Source organism: Vidua macroura, chromosome 26 (assembly GCF_024509145.1).
Source record: "Vidua macroura isolate BioBank_ID:100142 chromosome 26, ASM2450914v1, whole genome shotgun sequence".
Lineage (NCBI taxonomy): Eukaryota > Metazoa > Chordata > Aves > Passeriformes > Viduidae > Vidua > Vidua macroura.
This window is the reverse complement of record NC_071596.1, coordinates 2,224,406-2,241,529: the sequence shown is the minus strand read 5'-3', so window position 1 is coordinate 2,241,529 and position 17,124 is coordinate 2,224,406. Positions and strand designations below refer to the sequence as shown.

General features: G+C 62.1%; 1 protein-coding gene across 1 annotated transcript; it reads left to right on the top strand.

Moving 5' to 3' along the window:
• Window positions 1-2,680: 2,680 nt before the first annotated feature.
• MKNK2 (MAPK interacting serine/threonine kinase 2) lies at window positions 2,681-13,917 on the top strand. Its single transcript, XM_053999718.1, is given in 15 exon segments — window positions 2,681-2,752; window positions 2,839-3,026; window positions 4,972-5,053; window positions 5,199-5,300; window positions 5,423-5,520; window positions 6,459-6,538; window positions 7,022-7,095; window positions 7,177-7,281; window positions 7,609-7,664; window positions 7,972-8,067; window positions 9,410-9,604; window positions 9,696-9,860; window positions 9,963-10,006; window positions 10,252-10,405; window positions 10,407-13,917. Coding segments are annotated over 14 exon segments (1,413 nt in total). The 5' UTR covers window positions 2,681-2,752; window positions 2,839-2,978; the 3' UTR covers window positions 10,521-13,917.
• The last annotated feature ends 3,207 nt before the right edge of the window (window positions 13,918-17,124 follow it).

The window sequence follows — 17,124 nt, the reverse complement described above, 5'->3', positions numbered from 1 at the left end:
GGGCACTGAGCACACGCTGGGTGTGCACAGAGGGCACGGTGACAGGTGGGGAGCACGCAGGGGACACGCAGGGGACACGCAGGGGACATGACACGCAGCCAGCACACAGCACACGTGGCACACACGGCGAACACGCTGCCACTGTCCCAGCTTTCCACACGGTGACAGGGACCCCCTGGGCCGGGCAAGCCCCCAGCCCAGCCCTGGGTGTCCCCCCATGCCAGGCCGGTGGCCCCAGGGCTGTGGGCCCCGGCTGTGCTGCCCTGTCACTCCCGGCTCCATGACCTACGTGACCTACATGACCTACGTGGTGGCGGGCACAATTTGGGAGTGCGTGGCTGCTCAGGAGCCCCAGGAGGGGAAGGGACCGTCCCTGTCCCCCTGCGGACCCCCCAGCAGTGGGGGCACCACCACGCAGCCCCCCAGTGCGGGTTAAGTGGGGAGCCCTCATGAGCAGCACCAACAAACAAAGGGCCGGGCGGGCCGCTGTGCGGGACGCGGGAGGAGCCATTAGCGCCCGGAAGAGCAGGAATTTCGGCAGGTTTTGGGAGGGGGGTGGCCAGGACCCCACCCTGGTGACCCCACGCCTGGCTGACACCGGGATTTGGGGCGATGCACATCCCCCCCAAACACCCCCCAGCAGCGGGGGAGAGGAGGGTGCGGGGCAGAGCAGGGCCGGGGGCTGCGGCGCTGGGGGGGCGGTGCCGATGGCTGAGGGGGGGCCGGGGGTGATGGTAGCAGTGAGGGGGGGTCTGAGCGCAGCGATGGCAGTGGGGGGTGTCCGGGGGTGTCGATGGCTGAGGGGGGGTCCGGGGGTGCCATGGCAGTGGAGGGTGTCCAGGGATGCCGCTGTCGGCGCGGGGGGGTCCGGGGGTGCCGCTGACGGTGGAGAGGGGGGTCTGGAGGTGCCGATGGCAATAATGGGGGGGTTCCGGGGGTGGCGATGGCGGCGACGGGGGGGTCGAGGGGTGCCGAGAGTATTGGAGGGGCTCCGGGGGGTGCCCGTTTCTGTGAAGGGGGGGTCCAGTGGCTGTGACAGGGGGGTCCGGGGGAGCTGTGGCTGTGACAGGGGGGTCCGGGAGCACCGGTGGCTGTGACAGGGGGGTCCGGGGGTGCCGTGGCGGTGACAGGGGGGTCTGGGGGTGCCGTGGCGGTGACGGGGGGGTCCGGGGGTGCCGTGGCGGCGGCGGCGCAGCCAATGCGCGGGGCGGGCGGTGAAGTCACCGCGGTGCCGCAGCCATCGGCCCCGGCGCAGCCGCTGCGCGCAACGAGCGCGTCTGTTCTGAGCCCCCGCTGGCGTCACACGGGGCGGGGGGGGGGGACAGTCGCACACACGCGTGGGGAGGGGCTCCCATGGGGTCACCGCGCCAGGAGGGGGGGGTCCTGCTACCGACCCTGCTCCCCACAGCCACTGGTGGCCCGCGGGGACAAGGGACGTGACTCCCTGCTTTGCCCCCCCCCACCCCCGGTGCAGGCTGGGCTGAGCTCTGCCCCACTCGTGACCTGAGTGGGGTGGGGGGCTCAGGGGGCCCCCACTCCCCTGCCACCAGGTCCTGAACACGGAGCCGGAGTGTCCTTGTCCCGGTGCAGGGGGGTCCGCAAGAGGTGTCCCTGTGCCCATCCCTGTGCCCAAGTGTGTCTGAAGGGGGAGGGGGAAATTGGGGTGCTTGGGGGGGGCATTGTCCCCTAAAATAGTGCAGGGGGATCTGAGGGATGTGGGGGTTGCCCTCCCCCACCCCTGCACCCTCAGTGGGTGCAATTTGGGGGGGACTGGGGGTGCCCCTGTCCATGGGTGCAGCACAGGGGGGTGACAGGGGGGTGCCCCTGTCCATGGGTGCAGCACAGGGGGGTGACAGGGGGGTGTCCCTGTACCTGAGTGCAGCACAGGGGGGTGGCAAAAGGGTGCAGCACAGGGGGTGCCAGGTATGGGGGTGCAGGGACCCTTCAATGTCCCCAAACTTCCCCCCACCACAGCAGAGTGCCGGGGGGCAGTCCCGGTCCCCGGAGCAGCACAGAGGGAGCCCCGGTGCAGCGACGGGGTACCCGAGGGGGGTGCGGTGTCCCCAGAGGGAATCCAGGGGGTGAGGTCCCGGGTGGGTGCCCGGAGAGGGGGTGTGGGTGGCCCCGGGGGGCGTTTGGGGTGTCCCCTTAGGGAGGCTGTTTCCCCAGTGAGTGCCCGGGGGGTCTTTGTGTCTCCAGGAGGAACTGGGATGTCCGGGGGGGGGCTGTTTGCGTGTCCAGGGGGGCGTTTGCGTCCCCCGGTGCTGCACGGTGGTGTTTGTGTCCGGGGGGCTGGGGGTGCACTGGGGGAGGTGTTTCTGTCCCTGTGCCCGGGGCTCTGGGGTGTCCCGGGGGGGTTGTTTGCGTTCCCGCGGAGGGGGGACTGTGTCCTCGGGGGGGGGGCAGGGTTTGTGTCCCGCTGGGTGCCCGGGGAGGGGTTTTTGTGTCCCCGGGTGGGGGGGCCGCGTTCCCTGTGGGTGTCCGGGGGGCTGTTGTGACCCTGGGCGGGGGTGTTTGTATGCCCGGGGTGGCCGCTAGTGTCCCCGGCGGGGTGTCCCCGTCCCGGGGCGCGGCGGGGGGGTGTCCGCGGGGCCGGGGGCGGGGCGGGGCGGGGCCGTGGCCGTGCCTATAAAGGCGGCGGGGGCGGGGGCGGCGCGTCCCCCCCCGGCGGCGGCGGAGCGGCGCGGAGCGGAGCGGGCGGCGGTGCGGGCTGCGGTACCACCAGCAGCGGCGGCTCTGCGGGGCCGCGCCGGTGAGCCCGGCCCGGGGGGCTCGGGGGCGGAACCGGGCAGGATCCGGGGGGGCCGCAACCGCCTTACCCCCCTCTTCTCCCCGCAGGTCTCGGCCACCCCCCGGACTCCCCTCCGGCTCTGCCCGTCCCTCCGCCTCCCTCCCCCCCATCCCCCTTTTTTTTATTTTGCCGCCCCCCTCCTCATTTCTCCCAGCAACGCCGCCCCCCGCCCCCCCCCCGCAGCAAGATGGTGCAGAAGAAATCAGAGATCCCGGGATTCCACCGCTCCTTCAAGGTAAGGGGCTGCTCCCCGCCCCCATGGGGATGCTCTGGGGGGCTCCGGAGCCGGGGTGCCGGCAGGGCCGGGGTGCGCCCGCATCGCTGCATCCCCTGCCCGGGAACGGAGGGGGCCCGGCCGCTTCCTGCCCTACCCCCGACACCCCCCCCAAACTGAGGAGCTCCGGGGGCGCTGCCACCCAAACCGTGCAGGGGGACCCCCCTGTCCCCCCGTCCCGGAGGTCGCGGTGCTCCCGGGAGCTGGGTCAGTGTCTCCCCCCCATGCCTCGGGTGGGCGCTGGGATGCTGCAGCTCCCGCGGGGATCCCCCGTGGGTGGGTTGGCTGCACTTTCCCCCCGCCCAGTTGCACCCCTTATCCTGGTCCGGCAGCGATGTGGGGGTGGTCTCAGGGCTCCTCAGGCCCGGCCCGCTGGGACCGTGCGAGGCTCGATCCCGCAGCGAGGCTCGATCCCGGGATGCCCTGGGCACCCCCAGCCCGGGCCCGTCACCCCCTCCCCCACCTGCCGCTGTCACCTCGGGGTGCGGGGGTCACTGTGGTCCCGCTCCATTCGGTCCCCCCGTCCCCGAGCCGCCTACTGGCTGTGGGTTGGGGGGTCCTTTGTTCGGTTTCGCTCCAGCTCCGGGGTGCGGGGGGGGTCCCCCAAACCCGGCCCCTCATGGCAGCGACCCCCGCTCCTGCTCGGGTGGCCTCTGGCCGGGGTTTGTGTCCCCCCGCGGTGGCTGGGGATGGAGGTGGGGGGGACTCCTCGGCTGTGCTGATGGAGCCCGTGCGCAGCCTCCCATCCCCCAGACCTTTGTGTGGCAGTGCTGCGGCAGCTGGCAGGGCCCCCTGGCCCCCTATTGCCCCCCCAGTGCCCCCTCCGTACTTCCCCTGCCCCCCTGTGCACACCGTACCTCTCCCGGAGGCCTCGGCCCCCCCAATCTGCCGGGGCTCGTCCCGGGGGGCAGCAGCTGCGGGACGATGCTGCGCTCCCCAAATCCAGGTTTTGAGGGGGAGGAAAGCTGGCAAAATGCAGCACAGGAGAGTTTTGGTCCCGGAGATCCAAAGTGGTGCTTGGTGGGGGGGTGCTCCTGGTGTGAACCTGCCCCCCGTTCCGCTGGGGACCCCCGGCCCCCCCAGGGCTGCAGTAAACAGGCGCCTTCTGGGCGTTTCTGGCGGTGGCCGGGGTTGGCCGTGCTGGGGCTGGCAGCCAGCCCGGGCACCGGGCGGGTTTGGGAACGCCGCTGGAGCTGCCACCTCCACCCAAACAGATTGCATAATCCTGGGGAGGAGGGGGCCCTTTTGCCCCTAGCACTGCCCCATCCCATGGGTGGCTCAGGGGAGCAAGAAGCAGAGGGTCCCCATGTCCTTCGGGTGCCACTGGGGTTCAGTGTGGGGGAGGGAGCGGGTGCCATGCCCTCCATGGATCCCGGGGTGCAGGAGCGTTTGGAGTGAGGCCTGATCCTGCCAGGTCGGGGGTATCCCAGATGTCCACGATGACACGATGTCCACTAGAGCAGGCAGAGCCCCTGTGACCTTGCAGGGAGCTGGGAGGACATGGAAGGGTGGCTCTGGAGCCTGTCTTGCCCTGTGACTTCTCTTCCTCCCCCTCCTAGCTCACTGTGGTTCAGGTTTGGGTGGAGATTTGGCGTTGGGTTGGTGTGGGTGGCTGTGGTCCCTCTCATCATCCCCCGTGTGCTGGCCTGGGGCTGGCTGGAGGAGTGACCCTGCAGCACCGTCCCCATCAGGAGATGTGGTCAAAGCCTTCCTCCTCATCCTCTGGCTCTCCCTGGAGTTCTGCCGTGCCCCACCATGAGCTGGTGTCCTGCACCATGGGGCAGTGAGCAGAATGTGTCCCAGAGCCAGAGCACGCTGGGCTGTGTGTCTGTGCTGGGCTCAGGGTGGCAGCCGATGGAGGCGGATCCAGCAGCTGCCACCTCACTCCTGCTCTTGGCTCCCATAGGGGCAAAACCCTTTTGACCTGGAGTTCGACCAGTCCAACCACCTGGAGCCCGTCTTCAACTTCGAGTGCCCGCCCCGTCCTGGTGAGTCTCGGGTGCCTGCTCACAGGGCTCCTCCCATCCTACCCCTAGGATTTTGGCCCTGAGGCTTTGGGGGCAGCCCTGGCGGTGCTGGGGGAGCTGTGGGTGGACAGGGATGGCTGACACGGGTGCCTTTGCTCTGGCACAGACATGCCTTCAAGTCAACCCATCGACATCCCTGATGCCAAGAAAAGGAACAAGAAGAAGAAGCGCTGCAGAGCCACCGACAGCTTCTCCGGCAGGTTCGAAGGTGAGCGGGGCTGCTCGGGGACCCCAGGGGCTCCCCTTGGCCTGGGGCAGGGCTGGGCCCTCCTGGTTTCCCCAGGCTGTGTGCAGCAGGGCCGGCAGCTCAGGTGACCTCTCCCCTGCCAGATGTTTACCAGCTGCAGGAGGAGGTGCTGGGAGAAGGGGCCCACGCCAGAGTCCAGTCCTGCGTGAACCTCATCACCAACAAGGAGTACGCGGTGAAGGTAAAGCTCCACTGCTGGGGCTGCAGAGCTGCCCTCCTCCCACCCCCTGCCTCAGTCTCCATTTCTGCCCTCTACATCTGGGGCTCTCTCAGCTCCCAGGACCATCCGGTGCTGGCCCAGGACTGCAGCTCTATGGGCTGGAGGGAAGGGAGAGGGGCAGGGATGTGGCAGGGGTGATGGCACACCGATGTCAGCCACCATCCAGCTCGGGGTCCTCGGTGACCCCCATAGCCACGCTCCTCTCTCTGTCAATGAGGGCAGGCCAGAGACTAAATTAACACTTGGGATGCGTCTGGGGACTTGGGGCAGACGGGCACGTGGTGCTGGCAGGGTGCTCACCCCCTGCTCACTCCAGGAAGGTCTCTCTCACGTGGGTGCTGGAGGGGGTTGGGGTGAGCTTCTGGCATCAGGGATGGTGGTCCCATGGCCCTGCACCCCACTGACTCTGAGCCGTGACACGGGAGCTCTGGGATGGGCCCTGTGTCAAAATGCAGCCAAATCCTGGGGGAGCTTTGCCTCCCCCATCACTCCATGGGGGCCTTTGGGTGCCCCAGAGGGGAAACTGAGGCAGCAGGGAGGGCTGTGGTGGTGAAGTGCTCTGTGTGCCCCAAAGGGCAATGACAGCACCCATCTGCCCTGCCCACCGTGTGGGGTGTCCCCCTGTCCACCCTTGGCACGGCCAGCAAGCCCCGCTGTGCCAGCGCCCAGTGGGGCATAGGGCCCTTTGCTGCGCCGCTGCTCCAGCGTCACATGGAGCTCTGCTGGCCCCGGCCCCGGAGGGAGCGGCTTGGCACGGCGCTGCCGCTTGGCACCAGCGCCAGGAACAGCCTGTTCTGCTGCCTGAGCCCCGCCCGGCCCCGCGGGTCCCCGTGCTGGAGGGCCAGGGGTGCCCCGGCCCCTCCCTGGCAGCGCTGAGCCTCCCCCTCTTTGCCTTCCAGATCATAGAGAAGCGCCTGGGACACATCCGGAGCAGGGTTTTCCGGGAGGTGGAGATGCTCTATCAGTGCCAGGGACACAGGTACGGCAGGGCATCCCCCACTGCGGGCACGGGGAGGGGGCTGAGACCCGGCTGATGCTCATGACACCCATGGGCCACAGCCAGGCCGCCCTCTGCCCACGCTCCCTCCCCTTGACCCCGCTGCGGTGGAGCATCCGCAGGGGACGGGACGTTCAGGGGTTTGCCATGACGACAGGGCCTCGGTGGCCAAGTTGGAGCCGAGCCCCTGCTGCTGAGCCCTTGCTGCTGAGCGGGGCTGTGTGCGGGGCGGGCCAGCGAGCCAGGAGGGGCTGTGAGCAATTAGGGAGGAGCAGAGCCGGGTGCTGCAAGCCCCTCTCCCTCCTGGAATTCGGCCAGGGGGGCCCTGGCCGTGTGGTTTCAATCACTGCAAGCCCAGTTTTCCCATCCTGCATCCCTCCCGGGGTCCTGTGCTGGATGGGGCTGTGGGGGGGACCCCAGGAGGTGTTTTGGGGGGATGCTGGACTGATGCCATGGTCCCTGCAGAAATGTCCTGGAGCTGATTGAGTTCTTCGAGGAGGAGGAGAGGTTTTACCTGGTGTTTGAGAAGATGAGGGGAGGTGAGTGTGGCCCCGGGGTGGGGGGAGCTCTGGGGTACCAGGACCCCCACGAGCCCCAGCTCTGCTCTCACCTGGCCACAGGCTCCATCCTGACCCACATCCACCGGAGACGCCACTTCAACGAGCTGGAGGCCAGCGTGGTGGTGAAGGATATCGCCAGCGCCCTGCACTTTCTGCACAACAAAGGTGAGCTGGGACGCCCCAGGTGCCACTGAGGACACCCTGGGGTGCGCTGGGCCCTCCCGGGGGTGTCACTGCCTCCCCCATCCTCCTGCCCAGGGGACAGTGCCCATCCCAGCACGCAGGGTCAGGCCCAGCTGCATCACAAGGCTTTTTGTGGTGCAGATCCTGTTCCTCCAGTTTGGTTGGGATTCGGGGCCAGCAGCAAGTTTTGCCTTTTGCCAGGGTGATTTGGGGTGGGGAGGGAGGGGTCCCTGTGCCACCCCCAGACTTTACACTATAGCAGTCTTGTAGGAGGGGGATTTTTGCCCTCATTGGCTCTTTTGCCCCTAGGGATTGCACACAGGGATCTGAAACCAGAAAATATCCTGTGTGAGAGCCCAGACCAGGTGAGCGGGGAGCAGCTAGGGTGGGTGCAGGGTGTGCTGCCTGGGGGGGGGTGGGCACAGTGGGGTTTCCTCAGATGGGGGGTGCAGGAGGGTCCTGCCAGGAATACACATACACACACCAAGTCCTGCCAGGGACACACACAGCCCCCATATGCCACAGCACAGCGTGGTGTGAAGCATGACACAACCTGGCATTGAGCAGCTGTGGCCTGAAAACACGGCTGTGGTCCCGAGGGGGCTGCCAGCTCTGGTTCCTGGAGGATGCTGGGGGGGTCACCGATCACTCCTTCCCCCCCCCCCCCCCCAGGTCTCTCCAGTGAAGATCTGCGACTTTGACCTGGGAAGTGGCATCAAACTGAACGGCGACTGCTCCCCCATCTCCACTCCGGAGCTGCTCACCCCGGTAAGCGTGCGAGCCCCCCACATTGTGGGGTCCCCCCAGCTGCCCTGCAGCCTCCAGGAACAGGGCTATGCACGGACACCCCCCTGCTCGTCGCTGCTGTCGCTGATGCTGCGTGTCCCCCGTCCCTCCCCGTCCCCCCCGCCGCGGCAGGCGAGATGCGGTTACATAACGCGGGGGGGCCGGGGGCTGGCGCAGCGCCCGGGCTGCCGTGAGCCTTAGCAACAGCCCGAGCAGCGCGGCGGCTGCGCCGAGCCTGCCGGGCTCAACTGGGTCAGCACCGGGCCGGGGAGCCCGTGCTTCCCCCGCTCGTGGGCGAGGGACAGCGGGCCGAGCCTCCGGGCTGCGGGAGTGCGGTGCAGGGTGGACACCCCGAGAGCTCCCCGGTGTCCCCGTGTCGCACAGATGCCATCTCCCGCAGAAAGCTGCGCTCCCCTTATCGCCAGCCGCAGGTGCCCCCCGTGCAGGGTATCGCCCTGCACCCCGGTTTTTTTTGGGGGTGCGAACGTGCCGGGGACGGCGGGACCGAGCCCGTGCGGGGTGCACAACAGCGGGGGCGGCGGCCAGAACCCCCCAGCCCCCTCCTTCCTCCACGGCCGCCTCCTCCCGGGGCGGGATCCGAGTTCCCGAGGTGCCCCGAGTTTCCCCATTCTCAGCCCATGGACGGCCGCTCCGTTCCCACCGGGATCGGGCTTGGGGGGGTTGTTTTCCTGCGGTGGCATCAGCTGCTGGGGCTGGAGAGGCCCCTCGTCAGGAGGCCTCTCTCGTTACGGGGCGATTATCTGCTGGCAGCAGCTCTTTTCTCCCTGGTCACGGGGCCTGTGTGGGCTGCGGGTCATGTGCTGGAAAGCCCCAGAGTCCCTGGAGCGATAGGGGAATGGGGCCGCCGGCTCTGCCTCTCCCCGCACAGCGTTAACTCCTCCCGCCCCGGATCCTGCGCGGCAGCTCCGCCTGTGCCGGGCCGGGGATCAGGCGCGGTCAGGCGGAGGAACAGGCACGGCAGGCTCGTCCCACCGTGTCCTGTGGCCGCTCCCAGGCTCTGGGCCTGCCCCGCTGGGCCGGTTGGGTGATGACAATGCTGTGGGTCCTGTGGGTCCGGCTGTGCTGTGCCGTGGGGGTTGCACCCTTTAGGCTTTATTTTTTTTTTCCTTCGGGGTGGCAGCTGCTGTTGGGTGATCCCAGAAAGGCGGGTCTGTGGCATCCTTTGTGGTGGGAAACCCAGCACGGTGATGTGGCAGGAGCAAACCTGGGGAGCACCTTCTGTTCAGAGGTGCAGCCCCGGAGATCTCGCAGGACCCTCCCAGTCCCCCCTGCCCCGAGGTGCTCACCCCGCCTGTCCCTGCAGTGTGGCTCAGCCGAGTACATGGCCCCAGAGGTGGTGGAAGCCTTCAACGAGGAGGCCTCAATCTATGACAAGCGCTGTGACCTGTGGAGCCTGGGTGTCATCCTGTACATCATGCTGAGCGGGTACCCCCCCTTTGTGGGCCACTGTGGCTCTGACTGCGGCTGGGACCGGGGTGAGGCGTGCCACACCTGCCAGGTGAGTGGGGGACCCCAGCAGCGCCCAAACCCACCCCCAGTTTGGTTGCAGCACTCCTGGCTGAGCCCCTGTTATTTCTCCCCCTACTCAGAACATGCTCTTTGAGAGTATCCAGGAGGGGAAGTACGAGTTTCCTGACAAGGACTGGGCACATATCTCCTTTGGAGCCAAAGACCTCATTTCCAAACTGCTGGTGAGAGATGCCAAGAAGCGGCTCAGCGCAGCCCAGGTCCTGGAGCACCCCTGGGTGCAGGGGGTGAGTGTTGATGTCCCCTCCTCTCTCTCTGCTCCCAATATCCGGGGTGGGGAACACCTGTCTGCACAATCCTGGCTCTGACTGGCTGCATTTTGTTTGCAGTGTGCCCCGGATAACACCCTGCCAACGCCCATCATCCTGCAGAGGTGAGTGTGGGTTGCCCTGGGACACCCGCCAGCCCCCTGAATCCTGACTCCACTCCTCAGCACTACTGTCTGTTCCTTCTGCTTTCTGGGGGCTCTGCCATGACTCCGTGTCTGGGCAGCCCTGCCACTTTGGGTTTGATTTTTGGTGTCTGGCATGGCCAGCACGTGAGGAGGGACACCTGGATATTTGATCGCGACCTCCCTCCAGCCCTGCACAACCCCCTGAGCCCGTGCCTCCCCTGCAGGAACAGCAGTGCCAAAGAGCTCACCTCCTTTGCTGCTGAGGCCATCGCTGTCAACCGCCAGCTGACACGGCATGATGAGGACGAGGAGGAAGAGGCGGAGGAGGAAGCACGACCCATCATCATCAAAGCTACCTCACGGGCCATGCAGCTCTCCCCCCCCCTCTGAGTCCAAGCTGGCCAAGCGGCGGCAGAAGAGCAGCCTGGCCAAGGCAGTGGCCTCTGGGCAGCACCTGGTGGCCCCGCTGGTCCTGGTGGCCGACCAAGCCTGAGTGGTGCCCCTCACACCTGCTGTACCCCATGTCCCCCCTTCTCCTCCTTTCTTTCTTCCCCTTTCCCTCCCTGACCCCACTGTTTCTGGCTAGTGACAAGATCAGGACTCGTCCCTGTGGCTGGTTTCCAAGGTTTTGCTGATCTTGTAGGTCTGGGGGTGGGAGGGTTTGTTTAAGATCTTTTTTTTAAAGGTATTAAATCAAGTGTGAGGTTGCTTCACCCAGGGCACACTCAAGGACATCTGACAGACACACGGACTTTTGTTTCCCAGCTCTTGGTTTCCCCTCTGACATTTTTCCCCCTCCCTGACACCAAAGGACTCTTTGTATCCACGGCTGCTTTGACGATTTCAGCTCATTTCATACTGTGAACAAAAGACCCTCGGTCGCGTTTTCAACAACAGGAGTTGAGTTTTAACCTCATCCCTCTCCTCAGAGCTGCAGGTTTCTCTCCAATGTTGGGGTAGATCCCACAAAAACCCCTTCCTGGGGGTCCAGGAGGCACCTCCTGGGTGTGGGAGGTGTGGGGAGCCCCTCTGTCCTGTGCTCGGGGGTGTCCCCAGCTCCAGGGGGACACAGTGCAGGGAACCACTCAGGCTGGGGAGAGAAGGGTGCCAGCAAGGGAGCAGCACCCAACCCACCCTCTCTCCTTGGCCTCCTGCTTCCAGAATAAGCTATTCACCCCTTTTCTTTTCCTTTTTGCCCTTTTTTTTTTTCCTTTCCTTTTTTAATTACTGTTGGTTTTAAACTGCCAGCTGTGCTTCTCTACAGGGCACGGAGAAATGTCTTCCTTTCCTCCCACGCTCCGGCTGGCGGCTCCCTGGGGGATGCATGGGCATCCAGGGCTGTGCTTTGTGCCAGGTCAGGTGTTGCACCCCGGGTTTTGGAAGAGCTGGTGGCTGTGCCCTTGGGGATGTGCATGGGGGATGAGGTGTTCAGGGTGGCCAGAGCATCCAGAAACACTCTCTGGGAATTGTGTGCTCTGTGGAAAACAAGGACCCCCTTAAAAAGCATCAGGACCTGCTGCAGGACAGTGAGACCTGCCGTGGCTTCAGGCTGGCCCCGAGGCTGCCGTGGCAGGAGGGTCGGGGGGCACAGAGGGTGCCCAATGCCCCAGGAGTGCCAGTAGGTGAGCAACCAGGCTGGTAGCAGCACCCAAATGCGAGGGCATAGGGGAGCAGCCTGGGAACAGCTCGGGATGTGGGGCTGGAAGGTGTGGGGTCAGAGCAGCAGGGTCTTCAGCAGGGAGAGCACTGGTGCGGGTGGTCATGCCCGTGCATCCCTGCTCACGTGTGTTCAGGCGTGCATGGCGTTGTCCTTTCCTTAGAGTTTGCTTCAGGGTGGGAAGGACTCGGGGTGCTGAGTCAGGGCGAGGCCCTTGGCTGGTCTCTGGGTCTGTCCGGGGGAGCAGGGCCTGTGCTCGGGGTCAGACCGGCCTCCAGATCCCCCTGACACCCCCTGCTCCCTGCCACAGGCACTGCTTGGGGTTGTGCCACCAAGCTGTGCCCGCTGTCAGCCCCCATCCCACTGGGAGGGCAGTGTCCCTCTCCTTCATAGCCTCCTCCTGTCCCTTCTGACTCAGTGCTTTGAGCTTTATATTTTGCAAAAGCAGCCTCGGCCCATCACGTGCACAGGTGAGGGTTTGGGAGCTCTGAGCTGGGGAACAGACTTCCCTGGGTCTTTAGCTGAAGACAGTCGCTGTCTCTGGAAAAAAAAAAAAAAGAAAGTTCTCCTTTTTATTTTAAGACTGCTGACAGCAATACTATGCAATATATGTTGTTTTTTGTTTCAGGGAGGTGTGTGTGAGTTATCTTGGGAGATGATGATCTCTGGTGTTGATGGAGTTTAGGGCAGGGGCCATCTTCTCTCACCCTTCCCAGCCTTTCTGCTGACCCAGGGTGGTGAGGAGGGTGATTCCATCCCCATCCCACCCTCAGAACTGCCTCACACTTGTGATCTCCCTCTCCCCTGTGCGTCCCCAGTCCGACTGTGCTGGGTGGGGAGGAGCAAGGCAGTGATGAGGGGAGACCCTCCCTGCAGGCACTAGGACACCCTGGACAGGCCTCCTTTAACAAAAAGAAAAAAAATCCATCTTGATTGTACATTGTTACTTTTTATAGCTTATTTTGTTTTATCAGTTGTAGATAATTCCTTGTTGTCTTATATTAAGAAATACTTGAATGATGTACAGTACGCGATGCCTTGAGCTGGTATTGTGAAGCTATCGTTGATGCTGCACGCTGCAGCCTTTTTTAAAAAACAAAAAAATCATGGGAAGGGGATGGCAGGGGGATGTCTCCAAAATGTATCTGTCCCCCATGCTGCTTTTGTTGGCAAACTGAGTTTCCCCTTTTCCCCCACGCAGAAGAGTGATCTCTTTTATATCTATAGATATATATATAGTACACCACACACTCTGGGGAAGGCCTGGGTGACCCTGCCTGTGTCCCGTGGGTGTCCTCGGCCAGGGATGTGCAGCCAGAAGATGCTGTGGGAGTTTGTGAGAGTTGGAGGATGTGCTGGGAGCATCTGAGCTTGTCCTGGGCTCAGCTTTGCATTTTGGGTGGGGTTTGGTGTGGACCCAGCGCTCCTGGCGTGGTACTCGGGGGTGACCCAAGGCCGGGTCTGTGCATTGGTAGAAAATCTTTAAATGCCTCTAAGAGCCAGGAATTGACTGGAAAACCTCCAGCCTGGCTGGGCACCCACAGGTGCCCTGGCGGGGCAGGCATGGCTGGGGACACCCTTGTGCCAGGGCCAGATGTCCCCTCCCCGCTGCCAGCACCTCTCCCGGGGCGGTTTCCAGACAGATGCTCCCGTGGTCCAGCACCAGCGACCCCCTCTCACCAGCACCCTTCTTCCTCCTCTTCCTCTTTCCAAACTTTCTCCCCCATAGAGCATCTATCTTGGAAACCAACTTCAAAAAATTTTCTTTTTTTTTAAGCTGGAAATGTTAAGTGTTTTTGCTTCCTCTCCTTCCCTCCCACCCTTCCTCCAGCCAACTAACTCGACTTAGAACTGGTTAGAAATGTTTACTGTGAAGCTAACTCTTTTTTATCAAACCAGGAGAAACTTTCTCCACTTTACAATTGATGAAGACTGCCAAAGCTGGTTCAACAAGAGTCACGTTAACGCACTGTTGGTTTGTGCAACAGCAGCCACTGCTCAGGGGCTGGCTGGGAAATAAAAATGAAAATATATTAAAAAAAAGACAAAAAAAAACAAAAACAAAAAAAAGAAAAAAAAGAAAAAAAACAATAAACACACAAAAAGAAGCACTTTACTGTATGTACCAGGTGACCTGATACAGCTGAATTGAAGTTTTCCTTTATAACAATTGTTGATGCCAGAATTTTGTATTCTGTTTTGTAAGAATTTAATAAAAATGCATTGAGACCTATATGGTGGGCAGGTGGCTGTGGCAGGGGGGGCATGTTGGATGGGGGGGTTGGGGAAGTGGGCAGCACTCCATCCATGGGCTCCTCTCCCCATTATCCTTCCCAACTCACTTGTTCCTTCCCAGCCTGCTGCTGGCCCAGGGGGGCTGGGATGCCAGGAATAGGGGCTGGCAGTGGCTCAGGCCCTGACTCACTTTTCCCAGTGGGATGGTGTGATCCTCTCAATCCCAATGGGAGCCGGAGGTCGTGGGGCAGGGCTGTGCTCCCTGCCAGCTGCACCAGTGGCCTTGGGACTGCCCTGCCACCCCCAGAGACACTCCTGGCACATCCCCCTCACCCCTCCATGGCTCAGGGGGCAGAGGGGGACACTGAGGCAAGAGGAAAGTGTGGTGGGATAGGGGATGTAGTGGGGACTGGAGGCTGGAGATCAGGGTGTGGGAAGAAGACTGTAGAGGCCCTGCTGAACTTTCTTACATGGACAAGGCAAGACCTTGTGGAATTAAAAATCCTGACTTCTCCAGCCCTGCAGCTATGCTGGGGGATGGAGCTCGATCCCTCTGAACGCTGTTGCCATGGTGCTGCTGCCCTGGCAGAACCCCATCCGTGGCACCCCTGGGTTGGGGAATGGGCTGTGGGCTCTGCCATGGACCAGCTGCTGCTCCCAGCTCTGAGCTGAGAGTGCCTCACTGCAACACTGCTGAGAATCCAGGCTCACTGCTCGGTAAATGCTGCACCTGCTTCTTGCACCATCTGGATCAGGAAAGGATGGCTCCAGAAGTCTCCCTTCCCTGTTCCAGGATGGCATGTGGTGAGAACAGAGCTGGGGTTCCCTCCACGCTGAGGATGAGGAGCATGTCCTATCCCATGATGCTGTTCCTGCCTCTGTTGAACAAAGCCATTGCTCCCTCCTGGGCCTGGGGCCACCAGCTGGTGACCCCGGGCATTTTAGGAGCATCCAGCTCTTGGTTCTTCTTCCTCTCTTGCATGTTGTTTCACCATCATTGGGCCCTCAGCTGTCTGCTCCAGAAATCTTTCCCCTCCTGCCTTTTGCTCAAGGGCTATCCTGCAGACAGTCCTCCTTCCATGATTCTAGGTGGATCCCAGACAGGTGTGTCAAAGGCAGCTTTGCTGCAGATGCTGGTTTAAATATCTAAAATTCCTTCACATAGTCCCTCTTCTTCTCCTCCTTTCCCAATTTTCCCAACTCCAGAAAGCGCCTGGTAGTTGGAAACCATTCCTGAGCACGTGCAGAGAAGGGCAGCTCTGAAAATAACCCAGCGCTGGGTTAAAATAACCTGTGCTGCTCTGGTGCCTGAGCATCAGCCCAAAATAGGCTCCGCCAGGATAAGGGCGCTATAAATACCCTGGTGTGGATTTGCATTGGAGAAAAGCCCCACAGCAGGAGCAGCGCGATGCCGCCCACGCTGGCCCAGAGGGAAGGGGCCACTGCAGAGCCACTGGGGTGGCCTGGCTGACGTAGGGGTCAGCCAGGCTTTGGGTGACGTGGTGGCTTGGTGCCAGCCCGCCTGTCTTCAGGATTTAACGGAGCCATCAGGTCATGGTTGGATCTGAGTGGCCACAGCGCTGGGGTGGCTGGTGGGGTCGCATCTGGCTTCAGCCCAGGGCACTGAGGCAGCTGGGCAGGAGCAAAGATGAAGTGTCCTCAGTATTTTGGGTCTGAGCCCGGCTCTGCTGGTGACAAATGATGATCTGGGTGATTAGCCAACATTTTGATTCTATGTCTGCCCAAAAAACCACCCTGGAATGAGTAACATGCATTTCCTCAGACCAGACTGCTCTCCTGAACCATCAGTGAACCCCAAACTCGCACTGGGCAATGCAGAGTGGAAGGTGTAAAGTGTGTTTTGATGCAAAACAGCTGCTTTGGATCAAAAATATATTTAGTTTTCCTTTTTGTGCTTTTAAAATGTTTTCTGGGATGGGGCAGGGAAATAAAGAACTCCTATGCATTTTGCAGAGAATCATGTCTCCTATCCAGGCAACCCAAACCAACCATCTGGAGTGGTTTTTCAGTAGGATGTGTCATTTTGGTGTGATTTTGACTGGTGTGTGCAGGTTCTCCATCTGAAGTCGTCTCAGGGAGTGAGTGATGTGCACCCCAGCAGAGCCCAGCACACAGGTCTGGCCCTGCCTGTGTTTCCTGTGGCTGCTCCCTGTGCACCAGGAGCCTCAGTGGCACTGGCATAGCATGGCATGTCTGTTTTCTCCACTGTCTGGAGAAGGCCTTGGTCAGCCTTGTTTGTGGTGAAGTGTGAATTTTGGAGAGCCATGGGGTGCAGGTCTGGCATTCCCACAGGATTCCAGCTCTGGGTGGAATTGCATGGGCAATGGGATCTGTGGTCAGTCAGTGGGAGCAAAGCAGGGTCAGGTTTTCCCAAAACCCAGGAGAGCTGTCCCATGGCTGGAGTGGGCCCTGGGCCTCCTGAGCCACCTTCTCACCTGGCTGGAGGTTTAGATCAAGGCTTGGTGCTAAGGCACAGGGTTTGGCAGGTCCCACTTTGCCCTCCTCTGGCTCACACCCAGGATGTCTCTGTCTTTGCCATGCAGTCTTTCTTGGAGCTTCCTTACATCCTAAAATGCCTCCTTTGAGGTGAGCTGCTCAGCCAGGGGAGAGCTGCATCTGCCTGGCTTTTGCTTGGAACACACATTTCCAGCTTTTGCTTGGAGCACACATTCTAAATATTCTTTTTGGCCTCCACGAGGTGAAGAAAGGCCAGATGTTCTCTGCTATCCAACTCTGAGCACTCTGGTCTCTCTGGTTTCATTCCAGCTGCTCATAGCCTTGTGAGACCCTTCATGTCCAGCGCTGGATGGGGTCAGCCTTCATCCCACTAACTGAACCCCAGCGATTTCCCTGCCCAGTGTTACTGCTGGGGTGAGGCTTTCATTCACCACTGTGAATGGCCCAGCTAAAACAGCTCTGTCTTTGCCCAGTGCCTGATCTCTGAAGGAATCTGTTGGCTACCAGACCCAGAAATAATGACGCTGGGCCTTTTATAGGAGTGTTTGTTCCCAGGTTTATTTTTGGGATGGTAAAGTCTCCTGTATGACACTCATCTTTTTACTCCTCTGGTCTAACACACCACTGATCACCGTGGTGTTGGTGCTGGGTCGCTGCAGCAAACCTGTCACCCCATCCCACAGCGCCATGGTGAGTGTCCCACACAGATCCATTATCCCTGAGATCC